At 36.0% G+C, this 18,206-nt stretch overlaps 1 protein-coding gene across 5 annotated transcripts in view; it reads left to right on the top strand.

The window, feature by feature from the left end:
* The window catches only part of GKAP1 (G kinase anchoring protein 1), a 63,439-nt gene that overhangs the window by 33,526 nt on the left and 11,707 nt on the right, over positions 1–18,206 (top strand). For 3 of the 5 annotated variants that reach the window (XM_019750114.2, XM_019750112.2, XM_019750115.2), the window contains exon 8: positions 11,450–11,602. The exons of the other annotated variants lie outside the window; for them this stretch is intronic. In XM_019750114.2, coding sequence (XP_019605673.1) covers positions 11,450–11,602 — 153 coding nt within the window. The remainder of the gene's footprint in view (positions 1–11,449; positions 11,603–18,206) is intronic. 5 annotated transcript variants of the gene reach the window in all.

The raw sequence follows: 18,206 nt of genomic DNA, 5'->3' as shown, positions 1-18,206 counted from the left end.
GTTCATCTTACTTTATTGCTGAATAGCATTCCATTATATAAATGTTATTTATTCACTAGTTAATGGACATTTGCTATGAACATTTGATACATCCTTTGTGTGGATATGTTTTCATTTCTCTTAGGTGTATACTTAGAAGTGAAATTGCTGGGTTAAAGGGTAATTTATGTGTAACTTTTTAAGAGTCTGTCCAGCTGTTTTCCAAAGTGGTTGTACCACTTACCATTCCCACCAGCAGATGAGGATTCCATTTGACACTTGACAATCCTTGTCAACACTTGACATTTTCTCGTTATGATTATAACCATACTAGTGGATATGTAGTGTATTTCATTGTTTTTATTTGCATTTCCCTAATGGCTAGCAATTGAGAACATCTTTTCATGTAAGCCATTTTTACATCTGTTTTGGTAAAATGTCTATTCATATCTTCTACCCATTTTTAAGCATGTTGTCTTATTATTGTTTTGTAGATACATTCTAGATACAGGTACTCCATCAAATACATGGTTTGCAAATATTCTCTCCTGGGCTGTTACTTGTCTTTTTATTTCTTAATGGTGTCTTGTGAAACACAAGAGTTTTTAATTTTGATGAAATCGTTTATCCATATTTTTCTTTTATGGCTCGTGCTTTTGTTACTCATTTAATAACTTCTCTTAATTTACTGGGGTGACAATTGTTAGTAAAATTACATAGCTTTCAGGTGTATAATTCTGTATTACATCATCTATAAATCCCATTGTGTGTTCACCACCCAGAGTCAGTTCTCCTTCCATCACCATATATTTGATCCCCCTTACCCTCATCTCCCACCCCTCATGTAATAACTTTTTGCCTAACCCAAGGCCACAATGATTTATTCTAGAAACTCTATAGTTTTAGTTGTTTTTAAAAATCTACGATCCATTTTTCCTTTTTTATCGTGGTGAAATACATATAACATAAAATTTACCATCTTAACCATTTTTAAGTGTATAGTTCAGTAGTATTAAGTACATTCACGTGGTTGTGCAGCTCACACCATTCAGCCCCATAACTCTTTCATCTTGTAAAACTGAAAATCTATACCTATTAAAAAATAGTTCCCCATCTACTCCTCCTCAGCCTCTGACAACCACCTTTCCACTTTTTGTCTCTCACATTGACTACCCTAAGTACCTCATATAAGTAGAATCATACAGTATTTGCCTTTTTGTGAGTGACTTACTTCACTTAGCATAATGTCCTCAAGTTTCATCCATGTTACAGCATATTGCAGAGTTTCCTTCCTTTTTAAGGCTGAATAATATTTCATTGTGTGTATGTAGACCACATTTTGCTTATCCATTTGTCAATGGATACTTGGGTTGCTTACATGTTATAGTTCTTATGAATAATGCTGCTGTGAACGTGGGTGTACACATATTTCTTTGAGACCCTCCTTGCAGTTCTTTTGGGAATATAACCAGAAGTGGAATTTCTGAGTTGTATGGTAATTCTATTTTTAATTTTTGAGAAATCTCCATACTTTTACACAGTGGCTGTACCATTTTACATTTCCACCAACTGTGTTACAAGGGTTTCGGTTTCTCCACATCCTTGCCAGCACTTGTTTTCTGTTGTTGTTTGTTTGTGGGTTTTTTTTTTACAGTACCTATCCTAATGGGTATGAGATGGTATCTCATTGTAGTTTTGATTTGCATTTCCCTAATGATTAGTGATGTTGAACATCTTTTCGTGTGCTAATTGGCTGTTTGTGTATCTTCTTTGGAGAAATGTTTTCAAGTCCTTGCCCATTTTTTTTCTTTTTTTAAAAATTTATTGGGGTGACAATGGTTAGTAAAAGTACATAGGTTTCAAACGTACATTTCTATAGTATATCATCTATGTATCACATTGTGTGTTCATCACCCAGAGTTAGTTCTCCTTCCATCAGCATGTATTTGACCCCCTTTACCCTCTTCTACCATCCCCCCTCACCTCTTACCCTCTAGAAACCACTAAACTGTTGTCTGTGTCTGAGTTTGTCTTGTTCCTATGTTGCTTTCAGTTTTATATCCCACATATGAGTGAAATCATATGGTTCTCGACTTTTTCTGATTTATTTCACTTAGCATAATAATCTCAAGATCCATCTATATTGTTGCAAACGGCAGTATTTCATCTTTTCTTAACAGCAGAGCAGTATTCCATTGTGTTTTTATACCACATCTTCTTTATCCAATCATCTCTCGAAGGACACTGTGGTTGTTTCCATGTTGTGGCCGCTGTACATAATGCTTCAGTGAACATCGGAATACATATAGCTTTACAGATAAATGTCTTCAGAGTTTTTGGGTAGATACCCAGGAGATGGATTGCTGGGTCATACGGTAATTCTTAATTTTTTGAGGACCCTCCATACTGTTTTCCATAGCAGCTATGCCAATTTACATTCACAACAACAGTATGGGGGTTTCTTTTTCTCCACAGCATCTCCAACACTTGTTATTATTTGAGTGGTATCTCACTGTGGTTTTGATTTTTATCTCCCTAATAGCTCGTGAAGGTGAGCATTTTTTTCATATATCTGTTGGCTGTTTGTATGTCTTCTTGGGCAAAGTGTTAATTTATTGCTGTGTTTGATTTGCTAGTATTTTGTTTAGTATTTTTGCATCTGTATTAATCAGAGATATTGATCTAGTTTTCTTCCTTTGTATTATCCTTGCCAGGTTTGGATATCAGGGTATTGTTGGCCTCATAAAATGAGTTAGGAAGTATTGCCTCTTTAATTTTTGGGGAGAGTTTGAGAAGGACAGGTATTAAATCTTTGGTATGAATGTTTGGTAGAATTTACTGGTGAAGCCATCTGGTTCTGGATTTTTGCTTTATGGGAGGTTTTGGATTATTATTTCAATTTTCTTACTGTTGATTGGTCCATTTAGATTTTTCAGTTCTTCGTGATTCAGCCTAGGATGGTTATATAGTTCTAAGAACTTGTCCATTTCTTCTGTTACTGAATTTGGTGGCATATAGTCTTTCATAGTGTTCTTGTATAGTCCTTTGTAGTTCTGTGGTGTCTGTCATAACTTCTCTTTCATTTCTGATTTTGTTTGAATCTTTTCTTTTTTTCCTTAGTGAATCTAGCCAGAGGTTTGTCAATTTCATTAATCTTTTCAAAGAGTTAGATCTTTGCATTAATTTTTTCTATTGTCTTTTTGTTCTCTGTTTCATTTAATTCTCCTCTAGTTTTTATTATTACAGTTCTTCTGCTGACTTTGGGCTTCATTTGTTCATTTTTTTCTACTGCTCCAAGATGTTATGTTAGATACTTTACTTGGGATTTTTCTTGTTTCTTGAGAAAGGCCTATAATGATATAATCTTCCCCCTTAGTACCACTTCTGCTGTACCCCAAACATTTTGATATGTCGTACTCTCATTCTCATTTGTCTATGTATCTTTTGATCTCTCCTTTTATTTCTTTTTGACCCAGTCATTCTTTTGTAGCATGTTATTTAATCTCCACATATTTCTCATTTTCCTTGCTTTCTTTTTGCAATTGATGTACAATTTCAAAGCATTGTGATCAGAGAATATGCTTGGTATGATTTCAATCTTCTTAAATTTGCTGAGGCTAGTTGTGTGTCCCAACATATGGTCTATCCTTGAGAATGTTCCATGTGCACTACTAGAGAAGAACATATAATCTGGTGTCTGGGATGAAAGGCTCTGTAAATGTCGATTATGTCCATTTGGTCTAATGTGTCATTTAAAGCCAATATTTCCTTATTGGTGTTCTGTTTAGATGATCTATCCATAGCTGTCAATGGTATATTTAGGTTCCCTAGTATAATTGTGTTTTGGTCAATTTCTCCCTTTAGTTCTGTTAGTAGTTGCTTGGTATATTTCGGTGCTCCCTGATTGGGGGCATAAGTATTGATGACTGTTATGTCTTCTTGTTGTATAGTCCCCTTTACCATTATGAAATGTCCATCTTTGTCTCTTGTTATCTTTTTCACTCTGAAGTCTGTATCATCTGGTGGTATTATGGCTACACCTGATTTTCTCTGGGTACCATTTGCTTGGCGTGTCAATTTCCACCCTTTCACTTTGAGTCTATGCTTGTCCTTGTAGCTGAGATGTGTCTCTTGGAGACAGCATATGGTTGGGTTTAGTTTTTTTGATCCAGTCTGTTACTCTGTGCCTTTTTATTGGTGAGTTCAGTCCATTTACATTTAGGGTGATTATTGATATGTGAGGATTTCCTGTCATTCTATCTTTAGTTTTCTGGTAAGGCTGTGTCTCCATTGTTTCTTTGCCTTTTTGTTGTTGTCTATTATTTCTGTGTGGTGGTATTCTATGATGTTTCCTTCTGTTTCTTCTTTTATTACAGTATGTATTTCAGTTCTGGATTTTTTTTGAGGGGTTACCGTTAAGTTTACCGAAAGTTTGATATTTAGAGTATTCCATTATCTTCAGCACGCTTTCTCCATTCCCATATTCCGGTTCAGGTCTTTACTTTCCCCTTTTTTATGTTTCGGTTGCCACAAGTTGTCCCTGTTGATGGTGGTCGAATATCCTCTTTTAGTATTTCTTGTAGTGCAGGTCATGTATTAGAAAATTCCCTCAGCTTCTGTATGTCTGGAAAGGTCTTTATTCCTCCTTCATATCTAAAGGATGTCTTTGCTGGATATATTATTCTTGGCTCATAATTTCTCTCTTTCAATAGTTTGAATATTTGGTTCCACTCCCTCCTGGCTTGTAGAGTTTCTGCTGAAAAATCTGATGATAATCTAATGGGCTTTCCTTTGTAGGTTACCATCTTCTTTTCCCTGGCTGCCTTGAGGATTCTTTCTTTGTCGTTGATTTTAGACAGCTTCAATACAATGTGCCTTGGAGAAGGCCTGTTGGGATTGAGGTAATTAGGTGTTCTATTTGCTTCTTGGATTCGAGGATCCAGTTCTGTCCACAAGTTTGGGAAGTTCTCATCAACAATTTGTTTGAATATATTCTCTGTTCCCTTCTCTCTTTCTTCTCCTTCTGGTATGCCCATTATTCTTATATTGCTCTTCTGATGGAGTCAGAAAGTTCTTGTAGAGTTCTTTCATTTCTTTTAAGTCTCAAGTCTCTTTCTTCTTCCATCTGTGTAATTTCCAGGTTTCTATCTTCAATGTCACTGATTCTTTCCTCCATCTGGTCAACTCTACTACCTAAGCTGGTTATTTCATTCTTAATTTCTTCTATTGAGTTCTTAATCTCCAGAAATTCTATTTGGTTCTCTTTTAAAATTTCAATCTCTTTCATGAAATGCTCATGTTGTTCTTTGATTGTGTTTCTGAGTTCATTAAACTGCCTGTCTGTGTTTTCTTGCATCTTGTAGAGTTTTTTCAGAACTGTAATCTTGAATTCTCTGTCATTTAAGTCACATATTTCCATATCTTTAAGTTCCTTTTCTGGAGACTTTTCACTTTCTTTCTGAGCTGTCTTGTTGCCTTGGTTATTCATGGCAATGACTGATTTATTATTTCTCTTCCAAGACATCTACAGGAGTGGCTTCTGCAACAGGTTGATAGGAAGAGGTCTTTCTTTTGTTTTCCAGTACTTGTTGGTAGAATGTTTTATTTTCTCTCCGACTGCAGCCTTTTTTTCTCTCTCACACGGTAGTGCTATGTTTTCTCTGCACTATTCCAGCTTCTCACACAATGGGGGGATTCCCTGAGAGACAGGCTTCTCCTCTGTTAATAGTTCATCTAGGTCACAGGGTGCAGTGTCTGTGTGGGTATGCAGAGAGCTTTTGAAGTTCCAAAGCACTTCCAGCTCCATATTCTGAGCCAGTATGTTTCAGCAGTTCTGTTTACTCCTTCAGAGATCTGCCCAGATAAGTGGGGCCAGGGGTGGGGTGAGATGTGAGAGGTGGCCCAGAGCAATGGCAGCGACCACCACCACAGCCGGTCCTGTTTCCACAGCTCCCTCCCTTTTGCCGGAACTAGTTGGGCTGCGAATCTGTATCTGCGGTCCACAGTTCTCAAAACAGCAAATATTCTGTTCTTTTGATCTGACACTGCTACTGTTCCACTTCTAGCACCAGGCAGGTGGGGGCGGGGTGAGCTCTGGGAGGGTAGGGAGGGGGCGGCTAGTCTCAGTGTCTAAGGCTTCCATTCTCTGCTCTACAGTGAAGGCTTAAACCACCATTTTCAGCCTCCTTCCCTCAGTCTTTTCTCCGAGGTCTCTGCCGTGAGCGTTGGGTTCAGCCGTGTTATATGCTGCCCCCTCAACCCTGTGGGCCATAAGCGGAGCCCTAGCAGTCCGAGTTCTTCCCTCTCCCGCAGCTGTGGTAATTCTGGGATGCACTGAGCTCGGAGCACTGAGATAGGTCTGCAACCTCTGCCCACACGGCTCCGTCTCTGCACTTATCCCTTTCCTCCTCTCCCGCTCGTGGGATTCACCCACCTTTAGGTGACTTCAGTAGTGGGCCTCTTCGTCTTGCCTGTCTGCTGTGCAGGGAGTCCTTTGTGGAGTTATTGTTGTTCTATTAGTTGTAAATTCCAGGGGTGCTTTACAGAGGCTCACCTCATGCTGCCATTTTGATGACATCGCCATACCCATTTTTCTTACATTGCTCTTTCTAATGGAGTCAGATTGTTCTCGTAGAGTTCTTTCTTTCTTCCCTTTCTTTCTTTTTTTCTTTTCCTTCCTTCCTTCCTTCTTTCCTTTCCTTTCCCTTTCCCTTTCCCTTTCCCTTTCCTTTCCTTTCTCCCAAGTCTCTTTTCTTTCATCTGCATCATTTCTAGATTTCTGTTTTCAATATCATTAAGTCTTTCCTCCATCTGGTCAGCTCTGTTTCCTGAGCTTGCTAGTTCATTCTATATCTCTTTTTTTGAGTTATTTAGCTCCAGAATTTCTATTTGATTCTTCCTTAAAGTTTTAGTCTCTTTGGTAGAGTACTTCTTTCATTGATTTTATTTCTGAGTTCATTACGCTGTCTGAGTTTTCTTGTGTCATTGAGTTTTTCCAGAACTGCAATCTTGAATTCTCTGTCATTTAAGTTATGTCTTTCCATGGCTTTAAGTTTATTTTCTGGAGATTTTTCATTTTCTTTCTGAGTTTCCTTGTTACCGTGGTGTTTTGTGGTATTTGATGGATAATTTCTCTGCCTAGGCATTTTTGGGAATGAAATCTGCATTTTATTTTAAGCGAGATACCTCTATTTAGCAGGTTTGTAAGAAGTGATCTTTTTTCTGTTTTTCAGTAGGTGGCGCCAAAGTGCAAGTTTATTTTCTCTTGTTTACTGTAGCTTCTATGTAAGCTCTCTGCAGGGTGGTGTAAAATGCCTTGTATTTCCTGGGGAAGTGGACGTCTTCTCAGTGACTAGGTCACCTGTCTCTAGGCACCACCCTCCTGGGGGAATATGGGCAATGGGGCTCTGAGCCTGTGCAATCCCAGTGCTTCCCCCTCCAACCAGATGCTGCTAGAGGTGTATTAGGTGCCCCTACTAGGATCAGCTGCCATGGGTGGGGTCGGGCTGGGCTGGGAGAGGCTAAATCCTGTGTTTGAGGCTTTGTTCTACTCCCACTAATGGCGACTGCCAGAGCCCAGCTGCCTCACCTCTGTATCTTTACCCCTGTCAGTGTGATTAGCTGCAGTGTGCATCTGTCGCTCAGGTAGGACTATACCTGCCTCACTAGTTCTCAGGGCTGCAGATAGTGTGCTCTGTAGCCAAACTCTCACTGCTACTGCGTCTTCTGGGGCCTGTAGCTAGTTTTGTTTTCTGCTTGGCAGTGACGGCTGCTAGACCACAGCTCTGTGTTTCATCTCTGTCCCGGTCACTGGGCTTAGCTGCAGTATGTGCTGACCATTCAGGCAGCAATGCTTATTCTAGTCCCTGCTCCTCCGGTCTGCAGAGTGCACATTGCAACCTGGTTCCTCCCCTCTCGCAATCCCCCCAACTAGCTCCCGGCTGCGTCCAAGGCACCTTTTTCTGCTCTTTTCCCTTCTCTCCTCCCATTTACTGTGGTGTTTCAATACGCAGATCTCTTAGATGTGTTTTTGTGTTGAGCAAGGAATCCTTTGTTGAATATAGCTGTTCGACTTGCAGCTTCCAAGGGGAGAGAACAGAGGGATCTCATACCACCATGCTTCTCTCTTTTAGCATTTTGAATATATGAGCCTACTGTTTTCAGGCCTTCAAGTTTCTGTTGAGAAATCTTCCGATAATCTTACTGAAGATCCTTTGTACATGATGAGTTGCTTTTTCTTGCTGATTTTAAGGTTTTCTCTTTGTCTTTTCAAAGTTTAATGATATATCTTGGTATGGGTCTTTTTGAATTCATCTTACTTGACCTACTTGGATATTTATATTCATGAATTTCATCAAATTTGGGAATTTTTCAGCCATTATTTCTTCAAATATTCTCTCTGCCCTTTTCTCTTTTCTCCTTCTAAGACTTCCACAGTATGTATGTTGGTTTGCTTAATGGTGTTCCACAGGTCCGTTAGGCTCTATTTGTTTTTATTCGATCTTTTTCTTGCTGTTCCTCAGCTGAGATAATTTTCATTGTCCTATCTTTAAGTTCACTATTCTTTTTTCTTCTGCCTGCTCAACTGTGTCTTCCCAGAATCTTTGCTATGATACATTTTTTGGTTAATTTTTGCATATGGTGTGAAGAGTCTACATTCACCTTTTAGCATGTATATATCCAGTTGTCATAGCACTACTTGTTGAAGAGGCTTTCTTTCCTTAATGAAGTACCTTGACACCTTTTAAAAGAATAAATTTACCATAAATGTGAAGACTTATATATCAAGACACTCAAATATGTCCCAGGATCTTTAGGGCTATATTTACAGAAGCACTATACTGTCTTATTCATTATATGCTTGGCACATAATAGGTGTTCAAATTTTGAGTTAAATTGAAATTGAATTGGCTAGACATTAAAATAAAAAATCTGTGTTCTTATGTTTGCCACATTTTTGACTTTTTTTCTTTTGGGGCTTCGGGGCTGGGGTGTGGTTGATTTATTTTTGCTCCTTTTTCCCTGTAGTTTCTTATCAAGGTATCTTTTGACATATTCCTTCCTTAGGTTGAAAAGAAATTTTATGCCTCACTAAAAAATACTCAAGAGCCGAGTACCCTTTGGGATAGGTATGCTGATAATCGTAGCAGCTATCAAAAAACAGAGGACACTGCTGGAACTGCAGTCTTTAGAGAAGTGAAATTCAGAGGCTGATTAATTGTTATCATCATGCTATTCTGTCCACAGAAGCTCAACAGTGTTTTCAACATGTTGTATTTATTGCTTTAAAATGACATCTTACTGGAATATACTGGAATTATTTTTTTGAAGCAGTAGACAGAGTTATATCTGTACCACTTAGCAATAGAATGACTCATGTGGAAGTTATTTAACTTTCCTAAGGCCATGATTACTTTGTGGGGAAATAATTCTTGCTCTATCAACCTCTTATAGTGTTGATGAGATTCAAATAAAGGGATGTTTGTGTAAATGCTTTGTTAAGTAAGTATAAAGTGCTTTACAAACATTTTAATGTTATTTGTATATTTATTAAGCACTGGTATACAATTATTTTTCCAAACACTTTCTAAGATAATGTAAAGGGGAAAGCATGAATAGTCGTTGAACTGTTGGGTCATTTGCTCACAAATACAATCACGATGGGTAAAATTGGGAGTATTATAACTCAAGAATGTGGGACGTATGTGAAACCAATGAGAGTGAGAGGAGCATTTTCTTTAGTTGTCTCTAACTTTAAAACAAGTTGGAGAGGCAGTGCTATTTTTCTTGGATAACATGTAAAATGTGTAATTTTATGTAATTGAGTAGATTGTGATAAAATCTTACTTCTTTATCATTGATGTGCAGAATTTATGTAAAAATTATTTTTAAATGTAAAAGATTGAGCAATACGAAGCTAAAGTAATCAAGCCAGTGTGGTATGGCAGAAGGGTAGTCATAAAGGTTGACAGAATTAAGAATCCGGAAGAGAAACCCTTAAATTTATGTTGTTGATTTTGGACAAGGGTGCCAAGACAATTCAGTAGAGAAAGAATAATCTCAACAGATGATGCTGGATATCCACATGCAAAAGAATGAATTTGGACCCTATTCACACCATACACAAAAAATAACTCAAAATGGGTTACAGACATAAATATAAGAACTAAAACTATAACGCTCTTAGAAGAAAATATAGGAGTAAATCTTTGTGACCTTGAGTTAGGCAGTGGTTTCTTGGATAAATTGGACTTCATTAATATTTAAAACTTTTGTGATACAAAGGACACCATCAGGAATGTGGAAAGGCAACCCACAGAATGAGAGAAAATATTTGTAAATCATATATTTGATAAGAAACTTATATCTAGAATAAAGAACTCTTGGAACTCAAAAATGCATCCCAGTTATAAAGTGGGCAAAGGATCTGAGTGGACATTTTTCTAAAAAGATACACAAATGTCCAATAAGCACATGAAAAGAAACTCAGCACTGTTAGTTATCAGAGAAATGCAACTCAAAACCATAATGAGATACCAGACCACACCTACTCAGGTGGATGTATTAAAAAAAAGACAGGTAATAACAAGTGTTGGTAAGAATGTGGAGAAATTAGAACTCTAATATACTGTTGGTGGGATTGTAAATGGTATGGCTGCTTTGAAAAACCTATCTGGCAATTCCTCAAAAGGTTAAACACAGAATTACCATATGTCCCAGCAGTGTTACTTCAAGGCATATATCTAAGAGAATTGAAAACATGTCATGCAAAAACTTGTGCATGAATGTTTATAGCAACATTATTCATAATAGCCCAAAATGAAAACAACCCAAATGTTCATTAACCGATGAATAGAGAAATAAAATGTGTATCCATCAAAGGGATATTATTTGGCAATAGGGAATACAGTATTGATACACCTTATAATATAGATGAACCTTGGAAGCATTTCGCTAAGTGAAGAAAGCCAGTAACAAAAGACCACATATTGTATTATTCTATTTGTATCAGATATTTAGAATAGCTAAATCTATACAGACAGAAAATGGACTAGTCTTGCCTAGGGGACAACTAAAGGGGGAGGTATTAGGAGGAAATGGGGAATGACTGCTAATAGGTTCACTGTTTCTTTCTGGGGTAATGAAAATTATGAAATTGATTATGGTTGTGGTTGCACATCTCTTTGGACATGCTTAAAATGACTAAATTGTGCATATTAAATGGGTGATTTGTATGTATATGGATAAAAATTATTTTTTAATCAAGTAATACCTAACAACAACAAAAAGAAGAAAGCATTTGAAAATGTGTCTCTACTGTTTATCTTCTGGAGGTAGAGAAGAATTAGATGGTCGATTGTCTCTGATCATTTTTTTTTCTCTACCCTTCTAGTGGCTGACTGGGTTTATTAAATGCATAATAAATGCATTTTGTGTTAAATGATAGTAAATTATAATTCATTTTTGACAGGAATTGAGTTCTTCTCAGACTTTATCACATGATGGAGGATTCTTCAATAGACTGGAAGATGATGTTCATAAAATTCTTATTAGAGAAAAAAGAAGAGAACAGCTTACAGAATATAATGGAACAGATAATTGTGCTGCTCATGAACACAACCAGGCATGTAAAATAGAAAATTCAATCACAGTGAAATTAAAATACAATTTTTCTTTTTAAAAAAACATAAGCAGTGGAGTTTAATTATGATTCTATTAAGTTACAGTTTTAGGATTTGTCTTAGTCATAGATATTTATATTAAAAAATGTGAAGTACTTCATTCATTGATGAATATTTATTGAGGTACTTTTAGGCTCCAGTGTAGAGAAGTAGGAATACCAAGATGAATGACTGTCCTTCCTTTATATACTCAGAGTGGTAGGGATCAGAGGAGACCTGTAAAGAGAATGTCTGTCATTCAGTATGATGAAGGCTTTAAGAGATACGAACAATAAAAAGGAGGTTTTGAATAGAAAAGTAATAGATCACTCAGGTGAATTGTGAAAAGTATGTATGAAGAAGTGACATTTGGGATTGATTTTGAATGATGAATAAGCTGAGAAATGGAGAAAACCTAGAACAAAGCCCAGAGTTAGGCAAGGCCCTAGTCAGACTGAACATTCCGGAAACTGTAAAATTCTGCATCTAAGAATGTAGAGTTAAATGAGTGTGGGATAACATGACCAGAGAAACAGATTGCATTTAGATTATAAAGGTATTTTTATATGAAACTAAGTGAGAATTTTGTGCTGTAGACCAGGGTTGCAAACCGTGGTCCACAAGTCAGATCTAGTCAGCAGTCTGTTTTTGTAAGGCCCACAAGCTAAGAGTGGTATTCACATTTTAAAAATAGTTTGTTTTTAAAAATCTCATAGAGACCTACAAATCTGCATTTATTTTTCTCACCACAACCTTAAACTATGAACCTATTTACTTTACTTTGTATTAACCTCCAATCCATCAATAACTTCTCCTGGCCTGAAACTTACAGTAAGTAATTTGATTCATATCCCCATGAACACTTACTTTCTCCTTACTTCCATGATTTTCTTTTATTCCCTACCTCCCAGTGTGCAGCATTGGCTCTTACAGAATTGTCTACCCTTTATTCTAATTTAATTCCTGTGCTGCCAGGTATTGCTGGAGTATGTAGTTTTTAAAACAGTGCTAATGTTCTGTTCTGAAAATCAATGCTATGTAACTTTTACCATATCCTCATTGTTCATAATCACCAGGACTGCTTAATAGGCCTTTAATTCATCTCTTTCTGACTTTCTACAATGGCTATTCCAAACTCTAAAAGCCCGTATCTCATTGTTTTACTCTCTTCAGTGGATGTTATTTCTGTTTCCTAAGTTGATAAATTCAATCATTCAACAAATTAAACACCTACTGTATTATTTTATAGGACACAAGAGAAGTTAGACCCTTAAGACTTTTTTATTCCAAGGCAGCAATAGATTGGTTCATAAATAACACTAACATTAATCCACATGAAAATCCATTTTCAACTTAGTAGTGTGAAATCCTTGCCTGCCCTGAAGTATTCATGAGCTGCTGCTTTTCTGGCATTGAATTAAATTTACTGTTTTCCTGTCTTGTCTTAATTATCAAAGTTTATGTACAGTCCATGTTAACGTTTATGGTTAGCATATTTGCTTCCTTCTTTTTCATTGACTATAATTTTCCCCTCTGTGCTCCATATCTTCTCTTTTTTTTTTTTTTAAGCCATCTCAGATAATTTTTGGATAGAAAGCATGATACTAATATATTTCATCAAATAGGTGTCTCAAACCCTTTGCAAAACAAAGTTGGGTATATGTGTTCAGTTCAATGATTAAGTGATATTAATAATCTAATACAACCATAGGACAATACAGTATAGAAGATAGGGAAAGTCTTTGAAATTAAACAAACCTAATAATACAAAATACAGCTTCTGCAGCTTATCAGCTGTGTTACATCTGGATGAAATTACCTGCTTTTCATGCACTGTTAGTAGGAAAATTAGCAATTATGATATAAATGTTTATCAGAGCATGTACACAGTACACATTTAATAATAGATAATTACTTTTGTACAAGGTAGAAAATGGTAAGTCCAAAAAAGGATATATTGATAAAGTGTCATAGTAATTCACAGGAATGGAGATCAGAGGTGGCTTTCTTAGAAGAAAATTGCTTTTGATTTGGAATTTAAAGGACAGTAGAATTTGAACATGCAGAGGTGAGGAAGAAGAAACTGAAATGCAATGAGTAATGGTAATGAAGTAAAAATATAAACCAACTGAATTAAAACAGAAGGATCATAGAGGAGAATAATATCCAGTAAGTTTGGTAAGGTAGTTTGGAAAAGATTGTGGAGGATTTAAATAGGCCTAATTTATGATTTAGTTGGTAGATAGTAAAGAATTCTTGAAGGTTTTTGAGTAGAGAACAGAGTTTTACATGGTAATATTAACTCCACTGCAGTGCCTAGGAGAAACTGAATGAAGTTGAGGGCTAGTGATAGGAATTAGACAAGACGATAGTATTGTTATGGATATAGAACAACAGTAACATACTACTAATGGTAGTGTAAATTGGTATAACCATTTGGAAAACAATTTGGCATTAACTTTTAAAGTTGAAGATGATGAGCAGACCGTATGTTCTAAAAATTCTACCCTAGATTAAACCCGGGAGATGTTCAAGAAGAATGTTGAAAACTCACTTGTTTGTATTAAAATTGATAGGTGAAATGAATGACAACTATACATAGCAACATGGATGAATATCAAAAATATAATGTTTAATAAAAAAATCAGGTCACCAAATAATAGTTTGATGCCATGTATATAAATCTCAAAAACTAGAAAATTTAATGTATATTTTTAGGACTACATTTATATGTAGTAAAAGACTAAGGGGAAGAGAATGACAACCACAAAATTTCTAACAGTGTATATCCTCAGGAGGATATGACTGGGGAGAAGCACATAGGGGATGCCAAAATATTGGTAATGTTCCCTTTTTTAAAAAAAATTAAATTTATTGGGGTAACACTGGTTAGTAAAATTGTATAGGTTTCAAGTGTACATTTCTATAATACATCTCCATATATTTGACCCCCTTTTCCCTCTTCTGCCAACTCCCTGCCCCCTTACCTTCTGGTAAGCACTGAATTGTTGTCTGTATCTGTGAGTTTTTGCTTCTTTGTCGCTTTCAGTTTTATAGCCCACATATGAGTGAAGTCATGGTTCTTGACTTTTTCTGATTTATTTCTCTTAGCATGATAATATTAAGGTCCATCCATGTTGTTACCAATGGCAGTATTTCATCTTTTCTTATGGCTGTGTAATATTCCATTGTGTATATATACCACATCATCTTTATCCAATCAGCTATGGAAGGACACTTCAGTTGTTTCCATGTCTTGTCCACCATGAATAATGCTGTAGTGAACATAGGGGTACATACGAGGCCGGACAATTAAGTTTGCAAACTTGTTGCAACAATGTTGCTAACCTTTTTTGATATCAGGGATTATTCATTATGAATTTGTACCAACTGGACAAACAGTTAACCAAGTTTACTATTTGGAAGTGCTGAAAAGTCTGCGTGAAGAAGTTAGATGACCTGAACTTTTCACAAACATTTCATGGCTCTTGTATCACAGTGCACCAGCTCACGTGGCACTGTCTGTGAGGGTTTTTAGCCAGTAAACAAATAACTGTATTGGAACACCCTCCCTACTCACCTGATCTGGCCCCCAATGACTTCTTTCTTTACCTGAAGATAAAGGATATATTGAAAGAAGATGTTTTGATGACATTCAGGACATCAAGGATAATACGACGACAGCTCTGATGGACATTCCAGAAAAAGTTCCAAAATCTCTTTGAAGGATGGACTAGGCTCTGGCATCGGTGCACAGCTTCCCAAGGGGAGTACTTTGAAGGTGACTGTAGTGATATTCAGCAATGGGGTATGTAGCACTTTTTCTAGAATGAGCTCACGAACTTAATTGTCAGACCTCGTAGATCTTTATGAAGAGACGTTTTCAAATTTTGGGGGTAGATACCCAGAAAGATTGCTGGGTCATACAGTAATTCTATTCTTAATTATCTGAAGACCCTCCATACTGTTTTCCATAGTGGTTGTACCAATTTACATTCCCAGCAGAAGTGTAAGAGTGTGCCATTTTCTCCACAGCCTCTCCAACACTTGTTATTACTAGCCCTTTTGATAATAACCTTTCTAACTGGTGTGAGGTTGTATCTCAGTGTGGTCTTCATGTGTGTTTCCCTAATAGCTAGTGAGGTTGAACACTTTTATATATCTGTTGGCTGTTTTTATGTCGTCTTGGGAGAGATGTCTGTTCAGGTCCTTTGCCCATTTTTTAATTGGGTTGTTTGTTGTTTTGTTGTTGAGTCGTATGTGTTCTTTATATATTTTAGATATTAGCCCCTTATTCGAGGTGTTGTTTGCAAATATCTTCTCCCACTCAGCTGGTTGCCTCTTTGTATTGTTGATGGTTTCTTTTGCTGTGCAGAAGCTTTTTAGTTTGATATAGTCCCGTTCGTCTATTTTTGCTTTTACTTCCCTTGCCTTTGATGTTACTTCTCCCCATCCCACCCCTCGCCTCCTTTTTCTCCTCATTGTACTCCTTTCTCAGAGAAAGCTTCTCTTTTTTCCAAGCTTATAATCCCTTTTTACTATACACTAATATACCAAGAATTTTTAAAGGTGAAAAATAGTTCGACCCCAATTTAACCATTCTTAACACAATATTTGGTTCCATTTTTGAATACTCATTTTCTAGGAAAATGCTACATGTATAAGCACTTAAAAATAATTGTAACAGTAAGGAACATAGTTCCATAGCCTTTTTTGTAAACCATGCATTATATGTTGTCAAATCAACATGCTGTTAATTTCCTTGGTCAATGCTTTGTAATTGAACATTGAGGTTGTTTAGAATTAGTCACCATATGTTCATTGAACATATTCATATATTTAATTTTTGATGAATCATTTCCTTGGAATAAATTCTTAAAAGTAATAATTGAATCAAAGGATATAATAAACATCTGTGTTGCTCTTGATATGTTATCAACATTGTTTTCTATCAGCAGGATAATTTTTCCATAACTTCACTGGCATTGGGTAGATCATCCACTCCTGATCTCATTCCCCTTTATGGGTTTCAGATCTGTTTTTTTTATTTCCCTTATGGCGTATTTCACCCTTTGATTCTATGGATGCCTTATATTTACTGTGTCCAAACTCAGGCTCATCATTTACTCTCCATACTAAGCATTTGGCTTGACTTCCATCATTTCTGTTTTTAGTTCACCATTTTATCTAGAGATCCAGACTCTAAACCTTTTTCACTTTTCTGTTTTCCAGGGCTTGGGAATTATTAAGTTTTGAAATATTTTTCAAATCTGTCTTTTATGTTCTCAGTAACAATTTCTCTAATTTAGGCCCTTATCTCTTACTGGTATTATTTCAGTAATCTTTTAACAAGTCATTCTGCCTCCTACCTTCTGATGCTAGGTAATTTATCTTATACATTGCTAACATATGACTTTTTAAAAAGCATAATACCCACCATGCCACACCATATCCTTAAACTTCAATGTCTGTTGAATCAATTACAGCAGGTCCATGAATAGTGCGGTCTCATTTAATGTCATTTCATTATATTGTTGATAAGATGCTGGAGGAACTTAACAGTTGTTTTGTATCAATTAGCCTGTGGTAAAATCGGTTTTGTTTTATGTAGTTCTGCTTCAAGTTGCAGAATTGATCCATGACCTTAAGTGAAGACTTAATGTACAGTGTCCTTGCCTTGACATGTAAAGTTCTCAGGCTGTGCTTTTCAAACTGGGAGTCCCAGCTCATTTAACTGGTCTTGAAATCAATTTAGAAGATTGTTACCAGCACTTATAAAATGAAAAAAGTGTCAGAGTATATGCATATATCTATTCATAGTTTATGAAAGTTATTTCTGTGTGTGTATTTTGTTGTGGTACTTACTTTTCTATGGGTGTATACTCCTCCCCTTCCCTCCCAGTAATGTAGAAACTTTTGTATGGACCATTTTTTAGTGAAATGCAGATGGCAAACATGTCAGGTCATTAAGTAATAATTCTTGAACATTAAATAATTGAGTTTTTAATAACTAAATTTCTTTCTTTTACCCACACTGAGAAAAAATTTTTTTTAAATATACCAGTTTAACATTTCTTGCTTACTATTGAAACTGTACACTTTTTCATGTTTATTTGTCATATGCCTGTTATGTAGGTTGTGACTTACATTTTCCAGCTTTTCATTTATCTTTTATTTTGTTACAGTATTTTTGGAAACTTTTCATCAAGTTAAATCTATCAGTTTTTTTCTTTTAATTGTCTCAGTTTGGAATCATGTTCAGAAGGGCTTTCCTACTAAAAAATGGTAGATATATTAATCCTGATTTCAATAGTTAGGTGGTTTAATTTTTTCAAAATTAAAACTATTTTATATTAAGTAATTATATACTCAGTATAAAACAATTTTGATAAATTTTTAAATGAAATGAAATCTTCCATAATCTCATGTTTTAAGAGAATTGTTAAGAATTTGTTGTGTATCCATCCTTCCAGCCTTTTTCCTTGGCATATAGTATCACAATTTTGGAATCACGTTAATATATTTTACAGTTTATATAAACATTTTTAGTGAATTCAGAGTTTATAG

The sequence above is a fragment of the Rhinolophus sinicus genome, linkage group LG04 (genome assembly GCF_036562045.2).
Source record: "Rhinolophus sinicus isolate RSC01 linkage group LG04, ASM3656204v1, whole genome shotgun sequence".
Classification (NCBI taxonomy): domain Eukaryota; kingdom Metazoa; phylum Chordata; class Mammalia; order Chiroptera; family Rhinolophidae; genus Rhinolophus; species Rhinolophus sinicus.
This window is presented reverse-complemented; position numbering and strand designations above follow the sequence as displayed.